Raw genomic sequence first — 26994 nt, forward strand, 5'->3', positions numbered from 1 at the left:
AAACTCTTCAGGAACAGTTTTCCATGACACCTGTTGATTGTGGCAATCTCTTTACAGTATTAGTCACTGGTTTCATAGTACTTAATGAAATCATACTGGTTTTAAAGCAAACATGATGATTGCTACAATATGAAATTAAAGTTTATGATCCGTATATCATTTCAAGCAATATCTTTACCTCTCGTTGACTTCCATTATCACTGATATGAACATGTGTCTTCTGTTTTGCCTCGCACACTGATCTGAGAAACGCCATGATGATGTCGTTTTCTTCTTGCTCGTTAAGGCTGTTTTCCTGCAAGTAGTAAAAGCAAAACAATCGGCTTATTTTCACAAAGTCTTAAGCTCCCAGCTTAAACATGCCCAAAATACTCTCACGGGGAAAAAGAAATGCAAAAACTGTAAAATCTACATCGGAATATATCCCAGTGGTGATTGAATTGACATTTATACAAGCTGCCTACTCATTTTATAAATTATATGCATTGTACCTGTTTTGTACAAGATACAAATGGGAACGTGGGCATTTGTGTGTATATTCCAGACATTTATCCCGGTAGCAGTAATTTTGATATGGAAATTTTTATTTTCCGTGGAAAAGCTCTGAACAGCATAATTCTTGGTACAATCAGATTTATAACTAATATGGTACTTGTCAGAGATAACAAGTTTCATGAACTCTTCAAATTTCATATATTAAGGTAAAAAGTATTTTCATGCAGCAACATATTTTTTGTCTTGCAGCTTTCAAAAGAAATTTGTGGTACATAAAATTTGGGTCCACATTGTCTCTGGCAAGCCTCTAATTGTACATCTAATTTTTACAACAAATTCACTGTCGCCAGAAATTTATCATGTTATGATAAATATAACATTCTTAATTATTGAGGTCTTGTGAAAATGCTACAAAAATTTGATTGTCTGTGCAACCATAAAATTATCAAGGTACAATTAAAAGAAAAACTAAAATCAAATAAGGAAATGTCACAAGAGAGGAATGATACCTTGAGCATTGCAACCACTTCAGCATGTTGGCTGTCACTGAGATTTTCCAGTCTCTTGGATAGCAGTTTATGGACTTTACTCACCGATTGTCCTGAATGGGAAATACAGAACAAAAAAGGGAGAAGGGTTTTTAGAATTTTGAAAACATAGAGTCTTGGTTTCAGTTCCTGAAAATGATGAATTGTAAAATAAGAAACTTAAACCACATGTCTTTTTGTGAGGAAAGGTTCAATACTAGCATTGTGATTTGTAACCGTACAACACCAACACAGGTCAGAGCCATGCACAGAACGGCAAAATATTTGTCAGCGTTTCATGAAATCTGTACAAAAATAAATGATAAAATGCAAAACAAATGCATGGCAGCTGTTCTTCTGCAAGACTGTACCAGAGAGTGCAGGCCAGATCACATTATCACCATTCAATATTATCCTTGCCAGTGATTCAGATTGGATTTCAGGAAAATTGCCGAAAATTCTCCTAAACTATCTATTTCCTCAGTATTGCACAAATAAAGACATCTCGTTGAACAAATCAACCAGAATCTGTCATGTTCAGTCTTTAAGGCCTGTAGCAGAAAGTTAGATATCTGGATACACTCAGTGGTTTCAATACATAGCTGATCATTGTCTTCATCAGCAGAAGCACATCTCAAGTAAGTGTTTCTGTGCCATTATTATGGTGGACATTCTTGTATGAGAAGATGGATGTTGTGAAAATTGGGTCCACTCTTTCATTAAGAGGCACTTGTTTTCCTTTTTTAATGGTAAGTAAGAATTAATATCATTTGTCAGCATACGGTCTGCATTAAAAAATATAATCTCACATTTTCAAATAATATCTTTTTCCTTCACCGCACAAAAATTTGGTCCAAATAATGTTGACACTTCTGGGTTTTTTAATTTGTTTCAATGCAAAAGTTGAAATAAAATTTCTCACAATTTTGCATTAAAATGAAGTGAAAATATTTAGCAGAAAAATGGAAAACAGGTACATGGACAGAGTAAATGAATGAAAGCATCCAGAAGTACAGAGTGTAATACAGGTTACCAATGAAGTGAATGTCTCAATATCAAAGCAATTATTGGTATGCTACAGGCACTGCTGTAATATTATCAGCCTAGCTATGCAAATTATATTGCTTTGATATTTCTATGGATAAAAATATGGTACCCCCGCTGGGAAGGCAGTTAATAGGCGTTAGTTCCTGTACTGCTTTGTATCATGGTACAATACTCAGGGTGGATATTATTATGGATAATGGACTTTCGTTGCAAACTTCCATGTTTTAGACCTTCTCTCTGAAAACAAATAACCAAGGCAAAACTCTTCTAACATGCAAACCACACATACGGTATGTTTAGCGTATGTACTGTATTTTTAAAAAACGTTTGCTATAAACTAGTTAATGTTCATGGTCCTGTATTATCACAGTTACGCCTTCACAATTCATTATTTTGATTAAAACAGATAGCGACACAAATAATACAATCCACAAAGAATTTAGGGATGGAAAGGTCATTACCAAGTGCATGATATATCAGCTAAACTCACTCTATGACTCTGGGACATTGGTACAAAACAGTTACGAATGTCAATGTGTATTTGGCTGTACAAAATGCCACATGATGAAAGAAAACCAGCTTTTATGGCTGACCACTCACAGGTATTCTTAGCTGAGAAACATACCATGATAATCTGGAGTGAATATGACTCAATCCACTTTTCAGTTTACTTCTCATTTGTATTTTGTTGTCTTGTGTTTTGTACTTTTCATCACAAGAAATGTGTGCATCTCAATATGAATATATTCCCTACCCATGTACGGTATTTACATGAAAACTTACACTATTGTGTACAAATTACAAATGATTTGTAATTCTCACACCAATATGTCATTTTGACTTTTTGGGAGGGTTTCAACATTTTCAATGGCCTGTGAAAAGCTCTCCATAGCCCACAATTCATCAGCGTGTAAGACAATCTGAGCAATGTATCTAATAACATTCAGAGGGAAGAATTATTACGTTGCTGGAACCCATTTCACAGATTTGTGCACATTCTGACATATGTCACCGCAGGCTGATACAATGCATTTATGAATTAATACCCGGTGATGACGTAGTTTGCTACTTTATGCCATCCGACCTTCATCAATTGCCAATACGGTGGCATGCAAGGACAATATGTCACCAAGACAACCAGTGAATGTCTGCCGTGTGTGAAATATCACTTTGTCAGAAAAGCTTTTACGTTTAACATGAATTCTAAGGTTTGAAGTTCTCTCCAACATATTTATAATCACAATAGTAATAACCGACAAACCAACCTTGGATATTTGCCTGACACTGCAAGTTTTTCATTTTCAAATCTAAGCAGTCATAAATCAATAAAATACATTTCTTGTTGCATCTATTGCATTTTAAAATTAGATTTGCACCAAACCGGAAAAAACAACCAAAATTGAATGAGCAATTATAATGCAAATGTATCAGGAAATAAATGCCCAATTCTTTCAGGGAAGGCATAGAAACATTGAAGAGAGCAGTGAAGGAGACTAGTAACTAATAGGTGGTTTTATATGTTCTATACATGAAAAAACAGATTGCGGAATTTCTTGCATGTTCCGGGAGTCACTTCACTTCATAATGCCCTAGTTTTAAGCTACCGGTAGTCTAATGATATAAACTGGAAGAAATACAGATGCAGATATCAAAGTTACACTTCGTGCTTTCAGGGAAAAACTGAATGTGTAAGTATCGGTAAATAACAGATGAAATTCACTTTCTTATGTGTTGTCTAGTCTACATAACACAAAGAAGGGATTTAGTGCCTGGCTATATAAATGATAACGCAAATCGAGAGAAAAGTCATATCCTTGCTTTCAAATAAGAATGGTGGCATTTTATTGAAGCTACCATTATCTATAAGGCAGTTAATGAGAAGGACATTTAAAAGCACTATTTTATCTGTTTTCACCTTTTCAATAAAAATTTGTAGTTTTGTGTATATTTTGAGTTTAGGAACTGGATGTCATGTTTGCTTTCTCTTTTCCATATACTTATATCTTTTGTATCGGTAGTTTGATGAGCTTTGACCTTTTACTTGATTTACTTTGAGTAACGTTTTGTGACTGACCTAACGAACATACACGTTGGCTGATCGACCAGTTTAACAACCGAGGAGCGTGATGTCAGAAGAACAAGGTTCTTGGAATTGATCATTAGACTTGGAAAAATCCCTTGAAATCCCATACTCTGTCTCATCGGCCGTGTAACCTTTGAAATTTAATTACAAGATTTTCTACATTAGGTCTCCTGCCATAAAGGAAGAATTACGACAAGATGCTTTAAGAAAATGAAGCAAAAGGCTCTCAATCCCAAAGTGGAGGTTTTCCTCATTACTTGAAGATGATCAAGTGACTTGCAAAGGAAGCTGATAATAAAACGAGCCAGGAATAAGATTAACTGAAAGTCACGACATCCATAAGCAGCCTCTAGTGTGCCATCACGTATAACCTTCTTTCCTGATTACATTCATTCACTACCGCATAAAACGCACAGCAACATGAACTTCTAAATAAGATCTCTGTCATACCATACTTTAATAATCCGAACACTTTCTGATGCTGTTTTCTCCAGTATTTACTTTAACAAGACCCTTTGCTGTATAAGTGCCAAAATACCATGCATCAGCATTACAAACAGATTACCTGAAAATTATTATTGTATTTTCAGAATTATTATCAGTTCCATTACGATAATATTTTTGTCTCTATTTGCACTCTACATGGATAACATCAGTATAATATAAATGTTTAATAAACTGTCTAGAAATGGACTGACAGTTTTCAACTGAAAATTTAAATACTTTAATGTATCAAATGACTAATATTCTCTGCTCACCACTGTATATACCAGTATTACACAATTTCATTCTTCATTAATACCATGGTGACAAGAATGGAAAGAAATGCACCAATGGATGAACAAATTATTATAGAGTAGGAGATTAAGATCACAAATATTACTGAGAGTCAGTTTTGCCCCAGGCTAGACTGTAGCAAGTTTAAAGTGTTAATGGATGTTGGCATGGCAATGAGATACTCTTTATCTGTATTTACAATATCTGTCAGTAACGCCTATAGAGTTAGATAATGAAATTTGTTTCATAGGCTAATTCCTATCATCACATTCATGCCAGCAATGTTTTATTTCTGCCTTGAAAAGTGATGAAATTTAAAAGACAGATCCTTTTTTTTCTTTCATAAATGACTATAAGTAAAGTTGGCTAATGAGAATTTAATACAAGGACATTATCCTGGCATGATGTGAATGTGTATTTCTTGAAAAGAAACTGTCTGAATATACAACAGTGAAAAGGATAAGCTAGTCCTGAATTCTACCGTACATACCACAACATTGTCTGCATGTCACCACCTTGATGATGTGTACAGTACCTCACACATTGACCGACATATTGATTGACTGCATCAGAAAAACTTGGCTTCCATTATAAATACTGCCTTGATTTCATAAGGATTTTTCATCAACTAAATCGTGAATTTGAATTTTCATATCAGCCTTGATCACTGAACTGCCTGCTGACCTCTCCAAAGTAGGTTTCAGTTACGCACTGTCTTAATTTACAAATTCTTTTTTCCCGATTGCAAGTAGTATTTCACGACTAATTTGACAACCAAAGCCGCCGCCTTCTCTGATAAAATTGGCTTCTGTCAAGTGTTGCAGTGATTTTAGAAATTCTCTCTCTACGGCACTAAGTATTTCATGACTAGCTTGATAGCTGAAGCTATCTGTTTCCCACAGAGTACAATCAGTGCAAAGAGGTGTACAACAAGTACATGAGAAAGACGGTAATTTTTCCCACATTGGCTGATTATCATTTTGGATTCATCCGGTGTAAAACTGCAACCAATGACTTGAAAAATCAGGGGAGCAGAAAAATGCAATATTAGTAAAATTAAAGAAGAGTATTATTAAATCTGTAACTGAGGTTGATTAAATTATTTGGAAAAAAGTTGGCTTTCCGTAAAATTGGCTCAAAATTATACAGTAATCACAGATTGTGAACTTCCAGTATGGTGAGAAGATGAACTAAAGGGCGAGAGGCTGACACATGGATACTATTGAATCAATATTGCCTTACAGTTCAAATCAAGGACTTGTATTTAGACAGCTGATTCTAGTTTGTAATCAAAGTCTGACAGAGGTGTGCCTTGAATAGTGATCGATGTGGAAATACATCATGTATCTGACTTGAATGTATCTGTACAATTAGCAATGAGAAATTGCGTATTAACGTTTTGAGTGCTGAATTTTTTGCCACCAAAATTTCAGTGCTACACCAATTTTTCTGAATTTTTCTGTACTAGTTTTGGCAATTTTGGACCAAATGGACATAAAATTTTGCCACAGTTTCTTATCAAAATTTTGGCAAAAATCTGAAAAAAGGTTGATTAGGGTACATTTTGTGAAGATGACAAAAAATTGACTTTGGCGCTCAAAGGGTTAAGGAAAACTACATTCTGAATACTCTGCTCAAAGCCGATGTAAACTACATTCTGAATACTCTGCTCAAAGCTGATGTAAACTACATTCTGAATACTCTGCTCAAAGCTGATGTAAACTGAGGGAATGACTGAATCTCTTTTTTAATGACAGTGAGTGGATAAATATGGATAGTTTATCTTTGTAGAACATGCCTCGGGGACAGATAGTCGGATTCTCAAATTTCTACAATTCTTTTCTGATCTACCCGGACTTTTCGGGGCTCATTTTAAAGCTCTTGGAAAAGAAAACTTTCACTGTCATAGTGTTTCGAAAATCCAAAAATTTAATTTTTCCCCATCGAGTTAACACAGGGATGGTAGCCATTTTGAATTTCAAATATCGCAAAATGTTTGGTAATCTGTTTTGCTAGTTCAAAACTTTGCATGGTGATCCCTGATTTTTATTGTGCGTTTTGGCAGCAGATCGGTTGAAAGTTTCATTCAGGAAAGTTTAAGCAAAAGTTTAAGTCACTTTGGAGGCGCATACTACCTTAAACTAATATATGCATGTTTGGTAAAAAAACTATCCATGATATTTTTTAGAGCTAGTCAATACATGGTATTATTTGAGAAGTCAGTTGCATTTTTCAGAACTTAAATCATATTGCCACTGACCCTGCTTATAGACAGACAGACAAATGAACAAACAACGATACTTATATGCAAGAATATCAATACGCTAACAAAAGCTGTAACAAATAATTAAACCAGAAAGGGCAGTCAAGTTCATAGAACATATTATAGCATGCAATGACATATTATGGTAGTTCATGTTCACATTGGATTCTAAGAAACTCTTTCATTGCATTCTCAATAGTGCTAAAAATGACAACTTTGGTCTTTGCATTAGTTTAACAAAATGTGATAATAAAAATTGAAGGCATGTATCAATTCAATTTCAGTTTATTCAATACTTGTGGCCTCCGGCCAATATGTACAAATACTAGCAGTAATGTTGCTTACAGATCGCTAGTCAATGCAATAATTGCATCCACAAAAAGAGAGAGAGAGAAAAAAAAGAATAACTTATTTACAAATAAATAAGCATCAGAGAATACAACTGTATACTTAACTTACGCATCGATGGTAGTTCTTCCTACGTTTTGTTGCTAGAAAAATATATTTACTCAGTTTCCTCAATGTGGCAGTATTTGTGATGAAAGAAGTATCTTAAATTTGTACATTACAGGAGGGTTAAAATAATAGGAAGACATGTACTTAGCTCTCAAGTCATTATACGTCGGACATACGAGTAGAAAATGGTACTCATCTTCTACTGCCTGCAAATTACACAACTCACATAGTCTATCTTGTCTTGGAATATTATTCCAACGACCTGTCTCGATCCTCAGAGTGTGTGATGATGTTCTAAAACTACAAAGAGCATGTCTGAAAACAGGGTTATCTATACAGGTCAAGTATGGCTCTAATACCAGCTCTTTTTTAAAGGTCGAATAACGATAAGATTGTTACTATTGCTGATATCATTTAACCAACACTGTGAATCTATGCCACTACACCTTTCTTTGAAAAGTCGTAAACACGTAGTTTCATTACCGACCCCTTGTTGTTCCCAGACTTCACCAAATCCATAACTCTGCAACAAGCCCTTTACTCCTCTGGCCCATAAGTCATACCTATTAACATCAATCTTGCTTTTTTGAAATTCGTAGCATCGGTATACAATTCTATTTCTATCCATTTTCAAAATTCTTAACCAGTATCTAATGATTTTACAATAAATATTTACTGTCATTGTTGGTCTACCCAACTCCCCTCTCATAGCAGTAATGGATGTATTGCTGTATAGTTGAAGTACATAGCGCAGCATCTTATTGTGAGTTTTTTCAATATCTGGAGCATGGTGGAAGCCCCAGATTTCAGCACCATAAAGTAAAATGGGGAGTATTTTGCAGTCAAATATTTTCAAGGCAATAGTAACAGGCAGTGGACCAAATTTAAAAAGACAACTGATCAGACCATACAAGGCTCTGTTAGCTTGTTCACTCAGAGTTTTTTGTGCTTGAAACCAGCTACCGGTCCAGGATAGGACAATGCCAAGATAGCTATAAAAAGAAGTTACAGCAACAGGCTGGTTATTATACGACCAGTTTTCATACTTTCGAAGACCACCACCCCTCCTAAAAACTATAACTTTGGTTTTACTGGTATTAACAGTAAGTTTCCACTTTGAGCAATAAAGATACAATTGATCAAACAAGCGCTGCAATCCTATCTTTGAACTGCTGATCATAGTAAGGTCGTCTGCAAAGAGCAAATACAAAATTCTTAAAATACCAATTTCGACACCAGAATACTGGTGCGTATCAGCTAGAGTAATTCCAATATCATTTACAAAAAGTGTGAATAAAAGGGGTGACAATACTGATCCCTGTTGTACACCAAAACTGCAATCAAAGAAATCTGTAAAACCTGACGGGGTTCTGACACATGATTTTACATTGCTATACATTGACAGAATAACTCTATAAACTTTACAAGAAACCCCACACTGAATAAGCTTATAAAACATACAGTAATGATCAATTCTGTCAAATGCTTTTTCAAAGTCAATGAATGCTATATATAGTCTACTTCTCTTGTGTGCCAAGTACTTTGAAATAATGGTGGATAAAATAAATATGTTGTCTGAAGTACAGTATGTTTTCCTAAAGCCAGCCTGCTCATCAACAATTGGATACATTTTCTCGAGCCATATGCGAAGTCTGTTATCAAGGATACTACAGAAAATTTTTCCCATAATAGGAAGCAGAGTTACCCCTCTGTAGTTGCCAGCACAATTATTGTCACCTTTTTCATAAATTGGAGTTATAATACCTTGCGCCCAAGCAGTCGGAAAGTGACCAGAGTCTAAAACAGCATTAAAAAGTTTACACATCATTTGTCTAGCAATAGGTGTACAAGCCTTGAAAACATCTGGTGATACACCATCCAGACCTGGGGCTTTACCACACTTAAGTTTCTTGATACAATGGTCTACTTCATCAATTACAATTGGCAAATTCAAGTCATCTACATCCATATTTAAAAAATTATCCTCATTTTCAATAGTTTCAACAAAATCCCTAATTTCTTCGTGAAATGGAACAAAATCCTCGTTTTCAAAACCTGGAGTATTTAACAATGTTGAGAAGTACCCAAACCAATCATCATTTTGTATATTCTGGGACACTGGAGCTGATTTTCCTTTAACAAGAGACCAAAATTCTCTTGAGTTCACATTCTTGGCTGCTGTTTGTAACTTTTCGAGATTTTTACTTTTATGAACTTTCTTTTATCGTTAATCAGCTCTCTATACTCTTGTTTACACTTTTTTAATAGTTCTAAATTGTTTGTTGACCTATTATTTCTAAAACCATTCAACTTTGAATTGAGTGAACGCTTCATTCTCTTACAGTCGCTATCATACCAGGTATTACCTTGACATTCATTATTTGTTGACCTTTGGTTACAATTGTAAGTACGCTTCATTTCACTTGCAGCAGACTTGATCATATTTAAAAGACATTCAGCAGCTTGTTCAATTGATGAATCATCAACAAGTGCATTGAATTCACAAATCTGGTCCCTTATTAGAGTTGAATTCCAATATTGTAAAAAAGATTCTTGCTTACTACTCTCCCAGAAAACTCTATCATAAGAAGGAGTTAAAATTCCAGTGCTAAGGTTACCATCGATGGTATTTACTGATGCCTTGAAATGACATTCTCGAGGTACATTGATATCAAATACAAGGGGTTGATGGTCAGACTCCACTCTCTTGTCAATGTAAAACTTGTCAATATCTGAGAAATTACATACATTGGTGATAAGGTAGTCTATGACACTACATCCAGAGTGGCTAACGTACGTAAAATCACCGCTTCCTATTTCTCTGAAAAGCCTACCATTGACAATACTTAATTCCGTAGCTTTGCAAAAATCAAGAAACTTCTGGCCAGATGTATTTACAGTCTTATCGCTTGAAACCCGTTTGTGAACATCAATATTGGAGTGGGATGATACAAAGTCAATTGGAAGCACAAAATTTGTTACATCCTCATTTACACAATCTGTCTTGTCAGCTGTACGAGCATTAAAATCTCCACAGATGTAAAAACGTGAATTTGGAAACTTGCTAGAATACTTAGCTAACTCAAACTCTAAAATTTCAAGTGTGTTATCACTATTGCTTTTGTCGTATTCATCAGGAGGAATGTAAACAGTTGCAATTACAATTAAAGGTGACTTCTCGACATGATTACAATAAAGTGATATCCAGACAATATTGTCAGAGACACTCGACATTTCTTTTAAAACCATGGAAAGAGCGTCTTTAAAAAATACATTAATACCACCTGGATGTCTTCCATATTTTGATTTCTTGCAACCAGCCTTCTTAAATGAACTAAACCCATCAATTATACAACGTGAATCATGTTTTATCCAGGTTTCTAGCAAGAAGATTACGTCAAATTGTTGCAAATAAGAAATGAAATCTAAATCGCACATTTTGGAGATGAGACCGTGAATATTCCAACAAATGAACTGGACTTGATTTTTGGTTGAAGTTCTATACGAGGAATTCTGTATAAACGTCGGATGTGGATGTGGTGATGATTCTCTTCGGTGTGTGTCATTACCTTGGCCTTGGCCGTCTTCCTAGCTGTTCGTCGACTCTGTTCTCGATAATGGGCGAATATCATCTTGTATACTGTCGTAGACGAATGTTCTTCCGTCGATCTTCAATTTGTCAAATGTCAGAAACGCTCTCTTTCCTTCAGCTCTAGCCGATACAAGATACTGTCCAAGCTTTCTCCTCACGTCACGTACTCTTCGCGTAAAATCCTCCGATATTCTGTATTGTGTGCCCTTCAGATTCTTGGCCGCCTCAAACACCTGTTTGCGTTGCTGGTGGCGGGAAAATTTAGCGATGATTGGCTGTGGTCTTGATCGGGCATTTGTGAGACGATGAACCCTGTCAAACTCAATATCGCTTCCATCGATCCCAAGCTTATCGGTAATAAATGATTTTACCTTAGCTTCTGACTGATCCCATGATTCGTTTTCATCTTGAGCTATGCCTTTGAAGATTAGATTGTCCCTCTTCATCTGACCTCTCATGGCGTCTAATTCATTTGTCAAGTCGTAAACTTGGTCGTTTAGGGCTTTATTTTCTTCAGCGAGACGAGCAGTTTCTCTACGTGCCTCTCCAAGTTCTTGTTGCACACTCTGAATATCTTGCACTAAGTTGTCGATTTTTGTATTCAGTTCGGATGACATTCTGTCCATTTTACTACCAAGGTCTGCTTTCACGTTGAGTAATTCCCGCATGATATCGGAAAGTTCAAAGTTTCCACTGTCCTTCGCCGATGTCGAATATGCCCCAAGTAATGTTGTTTGTCGTGTTGCCCGCTTTTCACTTGGTTGTTGACTGCCAGGATTGGGACCAGGGTTGCTCTCGATGTCGCCCGACCGCAGTAGCATGCTCAGCAGGACAAAGCGCAAGGTGGCACACATACCATTACCACTGATTTTGACGTCATGGCGGTTACCTATAGCACATGGTCGGTGGTCAAAGACACCAATTCTTGTCCGCCACTGCTCAGTTGAGACACACCCATGTTAAAATGAGTGTTTTCAATGGCTTCAGAAACACTTTAAACAACTGGTAGTGCTCCAAAAAGTTGTTGTTTCTCTCACTAGTGCGAAAATATCGAATTTTATCTGGAGCCGATGCGACTGAGATGCTCACTCCACGAACGTCCTCTAGCGACCCCTGAAGGCATGTATCTGGCACATATCTTTTTTACCTGATTATGATATTACTTGCAACCCTGACATCCAACTGAGCACAGAAAACTTCAACCTTTACAGAGTTAGGTGAATGACACTGAGTCTTGACACATATTGTGGTATGCTTGTAAAACCATCATGGCAGATAAATTTCCCCAGGGAAGCTGAATTTTGACCTGTTTACAAATGGTTTTCTCAACTTTCCCAGAAGAGATCTTAAAAATACAGGAAAGTAGTTTAAGTATTGGTCAGATACATTAGTATGCGTGTTGCATACTTTGTATTCCATCATTCTCTGCTGCCGTAATCTGGAAAAACATTGCGATCTACTTTACTTTACGAATTTCAATTCCATTTCGCTCAACATACATGTGCAAGAGCAATGTATTGCCTCGTCTGTTTTCAAATTGCTCTCTTTGATGTACATGTACTTGATTGCTGTATCATAATGGCTGCAATACTTAAACTAAAGAAGTCCCTCTGGTACAGCCTGATCAATCAGTAAAAGCAAATAGCAACCTCATCATATCGGCAAAATGTTTAACTTCATTAATTCCGCATGATGCACCTCTCACTTTAATGGAAAGATGCAGTGACCTAGAAAACATTTTACTCCTTCCAAGTACCAGCAGAAACCTACCACTGGGAAGAGTACAGTATGTACCTGAAAGGCTGGAATACAACTGACTACAGCAAAATAATTTTGCTCTTGCAAAATTTAGAGAAACTTTCATTGACAAGTGTTTTACCAATAATCACGTTTAAACTTCAGCTATTTAAGTCAACCAGTATTTAGACATATGTTATTAAACCCATGTTAAAAATTCTACAATTGTTCACTGCTTAAACAGGAAGTTACAGGACCGTGGGCGCACAATAGGGGGATTACTGATGACGCAGCCATTTTCATACACTGGGTGGGAGTTTTTGAATTCTCATAGCATCACTTTGACCGTATGATAAATTTGGATAATCATGATGGGCACTTTCGTGACATACTAGTATGCTAAAAGGGGTCAAATGGTCGTACAGGGAACACATTCTGAAACATATGCATTCTCCGACAAAACGGAAAATTGTTTTCAGTTTATTTTCGACTCGTTTAGTCACCATATATTCACAGATATCATATGCAAGATTCATTGACAACTAACGCTTGAAACATGACAAAATTATGGGATTCTGGGACCAAACACAGAACGTCCGATCAGTGGCGTGGCTTTTTTTACATTTGCATACATTTACGATAATCCGGCTTTTATAGGGGAAGTTCCTGTTTAAAGCACATGTTACTATCGTAATTATGATGCTGAACTACAGTAACTGTTTCATCGAATCAAGACAAATAAACATGTCTGTAACTCTCACGGACAAGTGACAAATTATTGTGAAATTGGATGACAACAAAGTTTTTTTATCTGATCAAAATGGATAAACAGGTCTGTAAATTTCAAGGCTTGTGGATATATGTTGCTATTAGTATTTGTTGCGAAGTGGATGATTTCAAAGTTGATTTTTTCCATCAAAATGTATAAAGACATCTGTACATTGCAAGGCATATGGATACATTTTGCGCAAGTTATTATCATGAAATTGAATAATGAAAACTTTTTTATCCTATTAAACAGACTCTGACCTCTTGTACATATGCATATACCAGTCTCTAATCAAACAAAAATATATATATCTTTTGACCTTTCACAGAATGTTGTTTTTATACTTCTTTGATTTTTCCAGTACAAGTTCAAAATTATGTGAAGATGTGGGGCTGGTATTAGGACAAGTCTGAAAAGCCTTTGGCAATGAGCACCTGTATATATGCAAGCTATTTCTGAAAACGCCGATAGCAATCAAAGCCAAATCTTTGTTGCAGTGCCTTAATAATGGTCATTTCACATGGAAAAATTTAATTCTTTCTTTTTTAAAAAAATCTGTATTATGATGAGTGGCTTTTTTAGAAGTAAATACATGAAACATTCTAGAGTTATTTAAAGTGACTCACTGGTTTAAAGTTTACAAAGGAGACATGATGGAGTGGTCAAACTACATGTACTCTACCGGTACATGAACCGGGTACAGCATTTCATGTGACAGACAGGTACCGGTACACAACGGTTTTTACGATACATGTACATATGTTTGTAAAATTAACTTCATTATGACACATTACCTTCTCTCATCTTCATTGTGTTTAGGTTTTCCATATCGTCCAAACACTGTCACAAAATATCCAGCATGGCTTTTCTAGAGAGCCTTCTTTGAATGACTAGACCGCTATGGCGATGAACAAATATGAAAACTAACACATTCCATATTCCAACTGTCTGACAGCTCATCCATGTTGAACAGTGGGGGTAACAGCTGGCTCACACAAATACGTGTACTTTGCGGGGATGAAAAAAGGGCCAATAATTCAAAATGACGTCTTACCGGGTGAGAACTAAGCCACGTTTTCCACGATAACAATGTCTACGTAATCATAACAAACTATCAGACAAGCACATGAGCTTCTGGTGTTCGGGGTACAATTCTGTAGATTTATGAAAAATATGACACGTTGATTTTGAGATAAGATAGCCCCAAAGTGCTAAACTCCAAAAATGAACATGGGTCAAAGTAATTTCTTTGATGCAAACATCACCTCTAAACCTACCGGGTAAAAGATTAATGTGAACCTAACAGTCACAAACAGCCTACTTCTCACCTGAAGTGTCATTGACCTTGTACAATATCTTTAATATCAATTTCAATCATATTTTAAATATTTACTTAACTATGATATTTTTCTCTGTCTACCTTGATGGCGCCCATATTCTTTTCACCAGAGAATGAAATAGTGAAAAGAATAAAAAAGTCGCTCTTATCAACTGACATATCTTTTTGAAAATGTTTAATAGAGCCACCTCCCCTGCTCTTATCCTAATGGTATGCTGATTTGAACTGTTAATATTAATACATGATTGTGAACAGACAGAGCTTGGTGTCATGGTGACAGTAAAGTTGTTTCAGCAGATTTGTCAGGCTTAGCACTATTACGACCATCTCCATAATTGTGTAACCATGGCAAACATTTGGAAAACGCAGGAGTTGCAAAGAAGAGATAATTGGATGTCATGCTACAGGTATGCCGTTCAGTGTAGCATTCTACAAAAGAAATCTACCTCTGATTGGTCCATAAATGTCAGAAAAAATTGTTCATCCTGCTACAGTGTGTGTGTGTGGGTGTTTTTTTAATACCCTGTAGAGGCGTTCAGCATAAAAAACAGGATATATGCGAATAACCCTCAAAAAATGATAGTTTCTTTAAGAAAAGTAAAATACACATATCCTGTAGGACAAAATAATGTCACAAGCTGTAATGTTGCATCAGGGAATAGTGATCGGTACAAGCATGGCCTCTCTGGGCTTATCAGACCCATCATCTGCAAATACTAAATTAATCACAAAAATACTATGTAGTCCGCTGGGTTGATTTGAACTTAAAAGCATCCGGTAAAGTCCTTTGAACTTGAAGACTTACAGGAAATACGTTTAGGTAGTTCACAAGGTCCGATGGGTAAAAACTGAACTGGATTGTATCAGTAATATGATATCCGCTGTCTCTCATCTTTGTCAAAGTAATATGCAGGAAAACAGCCAGGACACAATGCAGAGAAATACTTGACAAGCTGGCAGCTTGGCAGGATAATACCCAGTACTTTTCCATTGCCCACAGCATTAGAATGGAAATTTCATACAGACTTTTGCAAAATGCATGTTAGTCTAATACCCTATTATGATCTCCAATATGCCTCTAAACGTACAACATCTGAACTCTTTGAGTCAATTATGGAACTTCTGGCTTTATCTTTGTATCAGCCTCAACTATAGTTGAATATAATAAGTAAAATTGTTCTCATGGCAATAAGAACTTTCTCGGGTAACTTGCATGTCATTTTAAAGAGGGGACACTGACTGATCTAAGAAATTAACATAGTTGATGATACTACCGGTATATGTGACACTGTTTATAAATGCAGATTTTTTTGGTGAAAATATTTCGCAGTTTCCAGTAATAGCATGTAATGTGTCACTGAAACACAATATGGCTCCTTGATGGCAAAAGTGTGGTTGTCAGAAAATCCAACAAACCAACGTTGTGCATTATCTTCTGCATTCTGACCGAGCTCACATGTCCAGTGTATTCTGCGGCACACTGATTAAAAACAAAGGTCTATGTACCAAACTTTTTAGTCTTTTCCCCGTTTGAATCACAGATCTCTTAAAACTAGACATTGTAGGTTGCTTCACCCCTTTCCGTGCACACTGGTACTGCAAAGTCTACGGGGGATACAGGACTGTGATGGAATTTGTAACAATTGCATTTCAGCCACAAAACGATACAACTATAAAGCTCTGATATTTTAATAAGAGTGTTACTGATTACTTGTTTCTGTTTTCAGATGATACGTCACTACATGAACTTATGTATAATACTAATGCATCTTCAGTGAGAATTCATTTCGTGACTTGAGACAGATTCAAAACCGGTACATTGCACATTAACGTTGATATAGTACCAGTACATGTCTCAATACTTTATAATTATCAGACAGACATGCTGAATTGAAGGTGGCAACTTTTCAACTTTTAACACCAGATCATATATTATCAAAGGCTTTCACAAAATATACACAAGACTGATAATGAAATGGTCATTATTGCCTGCTTTCAAGACCTGAAATTCAAGTCTTTAAAATGATGGCCTTGACCGAGGCAAGTTCATTACTTTGATAATGACATTAAGTCAGCTATGAATAAGATAGTAAAATGCCAGTAATCTTCAATGGTTTATATTTTCTAAAGGTAAGACTGACATAAAAAGTATCTCAGCTTTCAAGGACCAGTAACTGTAAATTTTGAAGATTTTTTCACCATTTTTTTGTTTTGTATATCAATTGTGAGTTACTGTTCTACTCCCTCAGACAACATCATCTATCACTGTTCACCAGTTCTTAGAATTCAAACTTTTAACTGATGAATTCAAATTAACTTCACAGTTCTTTCACTATCAGTTGTGATATGCATGTACTGTAAGCTCCTCATATAAGGTTTGATATTATCAAACTGGATAAGAGATACTCACCTTCCAATTCAAGACAAAGTTTATGGAGTTGATGCATTGGACACGTCTCACAGATGACGTGGGAAGTTTGTAAAGCTGAATGGAATGCTTGTCTTAATGTCAACAGAATTTCATCTACCTGTATTGGGGGTAAGAATAATTCAAGTTAACCTTACATACCGCTTCACTTGGTTTATTTCTTTGCAAAATTAATATCCTCAGAGTTTATTTTCTACCAAATAATTTGAAGAATTGGGCCACGTGAAATCTTTTACAGTAACATCTCCTGCACCCATATGCTATAGAGATAAAATTAAAATCAGTTGCTGTTAAGTTTGACTGCAAAAATGGAACAAATATATATGTGCCACACTTAGAGCTCACAATCAGAATTCTGTGTTTGTGTGCAACTGAACAACCTAAAATGGACAAGAAGATAGGACATTGATACAATGTTCAGTAACGCACAATGGATAGCTGCAATCATGAGCTATTGAAGTGAAAATAATTTAACATAGAAATGAAGAAATTGTGACATTATTTTCAAAATCACAAGAATTTTTGAATAAGTTTACCTATCCAGTATGTATCTGTACAACAAATACACAGAGTCAGTGCTTGAAAATGCTCAATAAGCCCTCGGCGAAAAACCTTCTAGCTTTAAATAAGAACACCAATGCTCAATTAGCGCTGAGCTAGAAGCTAATTCTTGCCGCATGTTAGCACAGAGTGCAAAGGTTTTTACTGTTGTTGGAGACTGCAACTAATGGTTTTTGCTGCTGGCTATACCGTACAGGGCACCAAGCCATTACTTGTACATGCACAGTGCTCAAGAACAGATTGACTGCTATCTGGGTTTCTTTGCATACAGATGATGTGAAAACAGCAAAAATGTTTGCGATGCATTGGACAAGAATTCTGCATAAAAATTGAAGGAATAGGCATCATTGTCGGTCACAGTGGTGGTTGTGGAAATCAGTCACAGAATGAAGGATAAACATTATGACTGCAGTCTCCGTCAGACTCTTCTTTATTTTATGGAAACAGATACACCACAATGTACGCTATGATGTATAGTAAAGTGTTTCACTTTGTATGGTGATACTGCAAATTGTGACATTTTATAATTTCATCTATAAGTTTGAAAACTGGGGTCAGAAATTTCCCATGATGTTCAAAAAAGTGATGACAGGACCTGTCCAAAATGACTGCAGAGTTTTTTGTATGATAACTCAAGTACTGAGTTATCATACCCAGGCCGCAGAGAGGTTCCAGACAATAACAAGACAACTTTTGAAACATTGTCTTTCTGATATCACAAGACAAACCGGCCTGTGCACCTAAAAGAGATAATCCTAAACATAATTGTAACAGATGTACATGTACGGTATACTTGGATTTATACTTTCATAGTCATACTGATTCGAAGTTGAAACGCTGTACATTGGCTGTTTAGATTTAATCAGCTTGTCAAGCACCGTATGGATGATACAAAATAATCAAAGAAGCTTTGGCGAAATCCGTTGTGAGATTTCCAGTGGAACTAAACTAATTAGCCAGTTTGACGATTCCTGAATGGCCTTTACTCGGTATATAACAGTATATGGTTGATGTAAATCCACTAATTTAATTGACTATTTAGGAAACAAACGACACATTCTAAATTCTACTCTAAATTCCACCATGACTAATTTTTAAAGCAAAAAACCTGCATTTTTATCACATCAAAATCTTGAATTTGAATACGACAAACCATCAAAAATACCATCATGTTATATCGTGCAAAGGTCATGAAAGTGACCTACATGTAGCATATGGCGATGTATTGCTTCCTCATGAAATCTGTACTTTTTTCAAAAAGAAACAGCAGTTTGCAAAAACACAGGATTACTGATGTATCATAATGAATTCCTTAAAAATTTGCGCTATCATTCCGGACAACTTACCACTGCACCAGACTGGCACTTGAATGCATAGCACATGTAGCTACTGTTGGCTGTCTTCTCTCGACAGATGAAACCAAAATACTCTGGAAGTTTAATACCCTGAAAAGAAATACACGAGAGAAAGATTACTAAATATATTTGAATATTTCAATATTATGTTCAAGACCTTCATAGTGATTGAATAATTACAAATTACTACTGAATACGGGTCATATGAATCATTCTATTTCTTATAAAATGATAGAGGTTGAGTGAAAGCCTTACATGTATCTCTTCAAACTGTTGATCATAAATTTATGAGTAAAAATATGAAAAAGAGAGAGCAATTTAAACCTACGGAAAATGTTTTACAAACTGAACAGTTTCTGTGAAATCTTCCATGGTCAGTTAGAGGTGCCTGCTTTATTTTTCTATGTGAAAACTGCCATCATGACGTTTTCTTGTGTAAAATTAGACAGCAGTACAGTATTACAACATTTGGAGCGTTGTAAACTTGATAAAGTACAACAATCTAACACTTGTTCACGGCCATTGAGGTGATTCACCTAAAATGTTTTGGTATAATGTTTATTTTATAGAACTGGCCTAAAGCAGCATGCCTCATCTTCATAAAAAGAACAAACCCCATATTGCTGTCAACCTGTTTGAGGGCAGCCTGCTACTAAAAACATTGGGGAGTAGGTGTTTCATCAGGTGACAATGCACTAAACCATTGGTGAATATTTGACTCACAATGATACTTATAATATGCATTTGTGAAAGAATGTAGTTAAAGAATACCACATGGCCCCAAGTCCTTCTCATGGTTTAATTTGCTTGTCCTAGGGTGTCCTTTACCCTTGGAAACACCCTCCCTGGGACAATGTTCAACTTTCACGGCAGGCTTAGTATTGTCCAACTATTCCCCAGTCTAGCACAGGAAGACCTGGCAATGCTCTTCACTGGCACCATACCTGGGATATGAGCACTCAGTGTGGTATCTAAGTTACTATAGTATGATAAATAAGCATAACCATTTATGCCTTTAATTAAAAGAGCCAGTAGCTGTTACTTTTACTGATTCACTATTTTTTCCTTTTGCATGTCAATTGCAAATTCTTGTTCAACTTTCCTAAGCATGTTGAAAGACCAACTATATGATTTTTGCTTGAAAACACAGTGTCAATACATCAGAATGCACTGTTATAAAACTTGTTTACCTATGAATTCTAGTCCAGACCAGAATTCACTTTTCAACAATAACAATGCAGTTTTAGGCATTACCAAGCTGAATACTGTGTATATCAAAAGTGCTTTGGGGAGCAGAACTAGAAATTGTAGTGATTAAAGGCAAAAATGGTAGAAAATTTAACAAAAGTTACAGCTATTGGCCCTTTGACTACACAGTGACCTGACATCTTGTGTGTGATAGACAATGAAATTATTACTCCAAAGGATTGGATAGGCAATAATAATTATATTCATACAGCATTATCAAAAGTCATACAATCTTGGCAACTTCATATTGACTGCTTTGCGATAAATATTTATGAAAGTAAAAGTGAAGTACTGGTGCATTCATGAAATCATTGGAATCCCCCCTACTGTACCTGTGAGCAGAATGAAATCTCCTTGAACCGTTTTGTCAACATAAAATTCTTCTTATCCAGGCTTATCAAACTGATATCATTCCTTCCGATATGAAACAGAATTATCCTGTTCTTTTCACTTTCTGTAGAATGTACATTTCTTTTGCTTCTATTCTCACTTCTTAGTTCATTTGTTTTGGATTTCCTCCTGGTTAACTCTTTCTTAGTGTTACTGTCTGTGTTTTCTTTCTCGTCAACCGCTTTAGAGTCCTTCTCTTTAACATTGGTTGTGTTATCGTTGGTTTCTGTGTTGGTTTCCTCAGCCTCTTTTTCATTAATGACATCGTCAGCTTTCTCCTCGTTTTCCTCTGCCTTCTCTCGTTTCCGCTCTTCGTGTTCCCTGAATTTCTGGATGGTGTCGTCGATGAGGGTCGGCGGCGCCTTCTTGTGCGAGACAACGATCTTGCCGACGTACAAGACTTCAAAGTTGCTGGAGTTGCCATCAATCAGGCACTCGGTGACGGGTAGCTTCCCATGATCCTTTGCATGCTGGTCACACTTCGTAGCTTCCCTGGCAGCTTCTCTCACTGATTTTGCAAATTTGTGAACCTGGATAAAAAAGTTGTCATGTATCAGTAATTTTTCTCTCTGATAATTCATACACATGTGTATTGGTGTAAGTCATATAATTAAGGTTGCTTATTGCTTTTGTTTTCAATTAAAAAAGCATAAAATCCAGCATTACTTTGAAGATATATACCGCAGGTTGCATACTGTACAAGCAGTATAATAATTCTAAACCTAAAGCTTGCTGACAACCAAAGGGCAACCATAAAGTTATGTATACTGTTGAAAACTAAAAAATGAGTGATTGAGAACATCTCCAAAAATGAAAAACAAAATCTCAGAGAATGAGCATGAAACGATTCTGAGCAATGACTGAAAATTTTGAATAAATGGCTTCATTTCAAATTGTTTGGTGCACTGATAGAAGCAATAATTGGAAGATAATTATCCATACACGAGATTTATTCAAATATTTTAAATATTGTGTATGTGTGTGTTGTATCCAAATGTTGTTTAAACTTAACTACATTTACTTCAACAATCACAATTTTTGCAAAGCGAAACCCCCCAAAAAATTTTTCAAACAGCGTGTGAGACATGCTATAGTGCAGGAAATTGTAAATATGCATGTTATAAATGCTCATGATCATCAATGTAGAATTACATATACATTTTAATGAGTTTTTTCATGATCCATACAATTTTAATTAAAATACCATATACCTTTTCATTTTCATTTAGCCCTTTACCAAAACATACCAACCTCTTGACGACAGGGACATGGCTAGGTAGTATGGGGCTCTGATTTAGTTATGGAGAGGTGCTACATACATCTAGGCAAGCTTGAAAACAAACTTGTGAATGCTTAAAATTTGTCAGATCAGAAAGGTCATTTTTGTAATCATCTCCTGAACGAAAAATGTAGCGTAGCAATACATCAGCAAAACGTGAATATGGTATGGGAATATCTTGCTGACTGGGGTATTTGTAGTTTATCATGCCAGGGGAATTACATACTAGAACACCACACTGTAGACACACTGTCTTTCTCTAGTCTTAAACCTGTCAGAAATGAAGCATATAGAAGCACTTTCCTCAATTTTATTGACTCATGGGAGCCCTTAAGTATCGCGCTGCAATCTTGAGAAATTCAAGTCAAGTCTCCTTGATTCTTATTGCTACTCCATCGATAGGTGATAAAACCATATTTCAGACAGCCAGAAGTGTCTCAGACATGCATATCATGCATGATGCATACCCCGGTACAGTACAATAACGGTGAACACTTACACACTGATGACAAAATCACCTTATGTTATACCTGTCACATTTACTGTTGGCAATATTACTCATCTGTGTCATACCTAATATAAGTTTAAATTGATGCCATGGACTACTAAGGCGAGTATGAATCATGACAAGAAAAGTCTGATTAGAAAGAAACCTTTCCCTGTGCAATATCGTAAGATAATTGCATTCATGGGTAATTTAATCAATGGACTAGTGGTAGCTGGGTATAACCAAGTTTTCTCTCAAATTTCTAATTGCTGTCAGTTATCACCAATTGAACCCAAAGTCATAAATCAAAGGTATATTTACAATTCAGCTTGTATACTTTACAAGATTTCTACGAAAACGAGGAACTAACCCTGTGAACTCACACATATATTGTGCTAGACTTTTTGGATATCATTGCAATTCCTACATCATGTTAAAAAAAACAAATTAAAACTCAGTGTATTCTTGCTTTCTTTTCAATAATTTCAAGTGAGACTGACTATTCTGATAATCTGAGTGGCCACAGTACTTACACTATATCAGGGTTAGCTTAGCTTTTATCCAAAATGACAATGGTGGGGAGGGGTGATTTGTAGTGAGATAGAGTGGAGATTTTCATCGGCATTATACGGCAACACTTCAGCTATTTTCATGGATTTACGAGACAACTTGATAAGAAATGCAGAGTGGAATTCATGGCTCAGAAAGCTTTTCACGTAATTTACAATTGCTCTGAGCAGTAGGTCTGCATCAAATCAGAGCTCTGACACTGCTGCTGGTAAAACTGTACGCCAAAGAATTCAAAATTTATTTTCTCATAAGCTCATCATGTCAGCACAAATAAAGTTGTTCTTGGGAGGTATTGACTTTTGGTCTTTTTAATATGATCATTAAATGAGTATTAACCCTTTAACCCCCCATTTGCCTCCCTAGAGGTCCAACTTTACCATAGAAACAATGGGATTGGTTCAAACCATGGTGGTGAAAGGGTTAAATGCACACTTGTCGCACCAAACTATACAATTTATTAGACATTCAAATTTACATACTGTTTGTTGATATTACAACAGAGATCAACATTACATATAAGGTAGTATGTGCATCGAAGCTATTTTCCTCACTGAAAATTTTAGACCGTTGTCGTACTTAGTTACTGCATCGAGAATAATCGAGGGTAACTGTGCAAAGTTTGGTACCAATAAAACTTACCCAACATTTACCAATATTTGAAATCCAAAATGGCCACCATTACTGAGTTAACTCTAATTTTCAACTTTCTAAAAAATAAGACGGTGAAACTTTCCTAATTCCAACTGAGCACTAAAATAAGCCCAATCAGTGGTAAATCAACAAGAATTATAAAAGTTTGAAAGTCGGAATACCTGTCCCCAAGATACGGTACAGGTACATTCTGTCTTAACATAACACTGGTACTTCTCAGTTTGTGATCATCCATTGCTTACTCATCATTGCAAACCAATGATTCTCCATTGCAATAGCAGGCTACATTGATCTTTGCACAGAGAATTGTGCATTCGAAATAAAGAACTGGTGAGCCAGAATATGCTTAGTGGGCCTATACCGGTACAATATACATGTTTGAATGTGAACTACCGGTACAACTATGTGCTACATACAGTACATATATGGACGAAGTCTTAACAATATATACTTTGCAGAATTTTATATTCATTTATGTTTGTGTTTTCGTACAAGTGCCTGTATCTACATTCTACCAATACCTGAATTGAAGGTTTCTTGTGACTTATCTTAAAAGCTGAACTTTTCCAGTAACTTGTCAACTATGCAGAGAAATATCATTTTCTTGGTTTTGACTTCCTAAATGGAAAGCCACATGGCTCAACACCTCATCAAACTCTCAGCATATGGAAACATGTACATCATCATTCTCCATCACATAACAGCATATGATCACTCAGCAACTTACCAGTATCAGGTAGATTTATGCAACATTGGACAAATAAGAAGAGCCACAAATCCCTTTGATACATGTTTAAGACTTCAACATTTAAAAAGTGTTTCCATAGCAACAAATGGAAAATGACCATGAATAATTTATAACTACAATTTTTTTTTGTTTTCTGGTCATGATCTCTTCAAACAAAACCATTTATTTGACAAGTCACTGACAAATAAGAAATTATCTAGCATTTAATGTATTTGTTGACTGAAGCATATCATTCTATGATTAGTTTGCTTTTCCTAATACACAAGATAACATCGATGGTAGGATTGATGATCTGTACGCCTTTATCTACAGTTCAACATTCCACTCTCAACTAAATAGACATTCATCAAGTCACTACCATTGGTAAATTCAGCCTGCATTCATGGTACTTTCAGAGTAATGAATAACGTTAGCTCACTGTGTTCTAGGAGAGCACCTTGCGAGAACACACACATGTAGCCATTTCATTGTCCACATCATGTCATTACAGATTGATAGGGCAACATCTGTAACTCTTGATGGTCATTACAGCATCTTGTTACCCTGCATGTACATTGCATATCCACATTTTCATCTACTTCTTACAACATGCTAAAATACCCTGTCAGCCCGTACATATCATTTTACGTACAAGTAGTACACATAAGATGTGCAATGTTATGGCTACCAAATGATTGTATGTCCGCAGCTGCATTGTCAACACAGAGAATGTATATTAAATATAATCTAACAGCCATGCTATAGTTGGACATGCTGAAAAGGGTATTTCAATATGTGTTTTTATAGCTTCTTGTAGAACTAGGCAACGCTACCTGATCAAATACTGAGATTCCATGATAATCATGGTTTGTGGGGCTTCAGCCTTTACTACCGTACATTATTATCCATTTACGGTATTGCGGTATACATCAAAGATACAAAACATCAATAAGAAATGCCAGGGATATTCGAACTAGGCTGTTGTGCTGGGGTTCAAGGTTAGAGTGACCTTGTCAGTACCTGCCTGTTAGCTGTTTATATTTGATGGCATTCATCACAAACATAACACAGAGATGTTACAAGGGAATGGATGAATATACCGGTACGTATAAGTACCTATTTATTTGCAAGGTAGAATGCACCTCAGGGACAGACATTTAAACTCTTGAATTTCCATATAATGCTTTATTGATCTACTAAGCTCATAGAGCAACTAAATTTATATCGGCATATTTTGGTGAAAGTCGAAAATTTTACTTTTCCCATAGAGTTAAACCTTGGGATGGCAGCCACTTTGAACTCCAAGTGTTGGAAAATAGTTGGTAATTTGTTTGACTGGTACCCAATTCTTTTCTTGATTTTGAAAGAGACTAGTTTGGAGTTACATCGAGGAAAATGTGAGCAAAAGATTAAGTCCTTTGACTTGAAGGCATGTACCACCTTATTAATAACACATCAAATTGTGAACTGTATCTCTATATAGTTCATGCAGGAATCTACTCAAGATGTAAGATGTATAATATTACACTGTCATTTTATTGAAGTTTAGATTACAATGCAACATTAGTTGGTTTACATCTTTTTTAAAGATCATCAAACATTTCTGAATTTTTCCTACATGTGCTAGTATTTATCAAGATGAAGATAATGAACATTAATTTCAGAATGTGATATTAATCATCCCAGTTACCATAATCACTGAGCCTTAATTACATTAATTATTCATGATAAAGTTGGTAGACATGTTGCCGTCCTTATTCACCCATACATATATGAAGCTTTTAAAATTATGAAAAACATTTTAAAAGCTTTTGTTATTTCAAAGCTGATTAATGTACTCACCAAACAAACACATAAACACGCACGGAAAAAAGGAATAAGAAACAAGAGCATTGCAATACTATAATTTTTATCACATCATTTTAACCATGGATGGAAAGTTAGATTTACTTATCCGTGACTATCATACAGTGTATCAGTCGCTAACTGTAAAACTGATACACACACTTCACAGCATGATGAGTATTTGAATAAAACATTTTTTTGGATAGTATTTGTTGTTGGTCCATCTCTCTTCTTAACAGCGCATTTAAGTAATTAAAGGGCCAGTATATATCATCTTTTGATAATTTTTTGGACTATTTTAGTTTTTAATATCTACTACAGAATTTCTTATTCTATTCCCCAAAAGCACGTTAAGATACACAGCCATT

At 35.8% G+C, this 26994-nt stretch overlaps 1 protein-coding gene across 3 annotated transcripts in view; it reads right to left on the reverse strand.

Annotated features, from left to right (window-relative positions):
• The window catches only part of LOC139130866 (TBC1 domain family member 1-like), a 76491-nt gene that overhangs the window by 28122 nt on the left and 21375 nt on the right, over positions 1 to 26994 (reverse strand). For all 3 annotated transcript variants that reach the window (XM_070696667.1, XM_070696666.1, XM_070696665.1), the window contains exons 2-6: positions 21010 to 21597; positions 19421 to 19519; positions 17496 to 17613; positions 1005 to 1096; positions 179 to 295 (exon numbers count right to left, since the gene is read on the reverse strand). In XM_070696667.1, the coding sequence (XP_070552768.1) occupies positions 179 to 295; positions 1005 to 1096; positions 17496 to 17613; positions 19421 to 19519; positions 21010 to 21597 (1014 nt within the window). The remainder of the gene's footprint in view (positions 1 to 178; positions 296 to 1004; positions 1097 to 17495; positions 17614 to 19420; positions 19520 to 21009; positions 21598 to 26994) is intronic.

Source organism: Ptychodera flava, chromosome 4 (assembly GCF_041260155.1).
Source record: "Ptychodera flava strain L36383 chromosome 4, AS_Pfla_20210202, whole genome shotgun sequence".
Taxonomy (NCBI): Eukaryota; Metazoa; Hemichordata; class Enteropneusta; family Ptychoderidae; genus Ptychodera; species Ptychodera flava.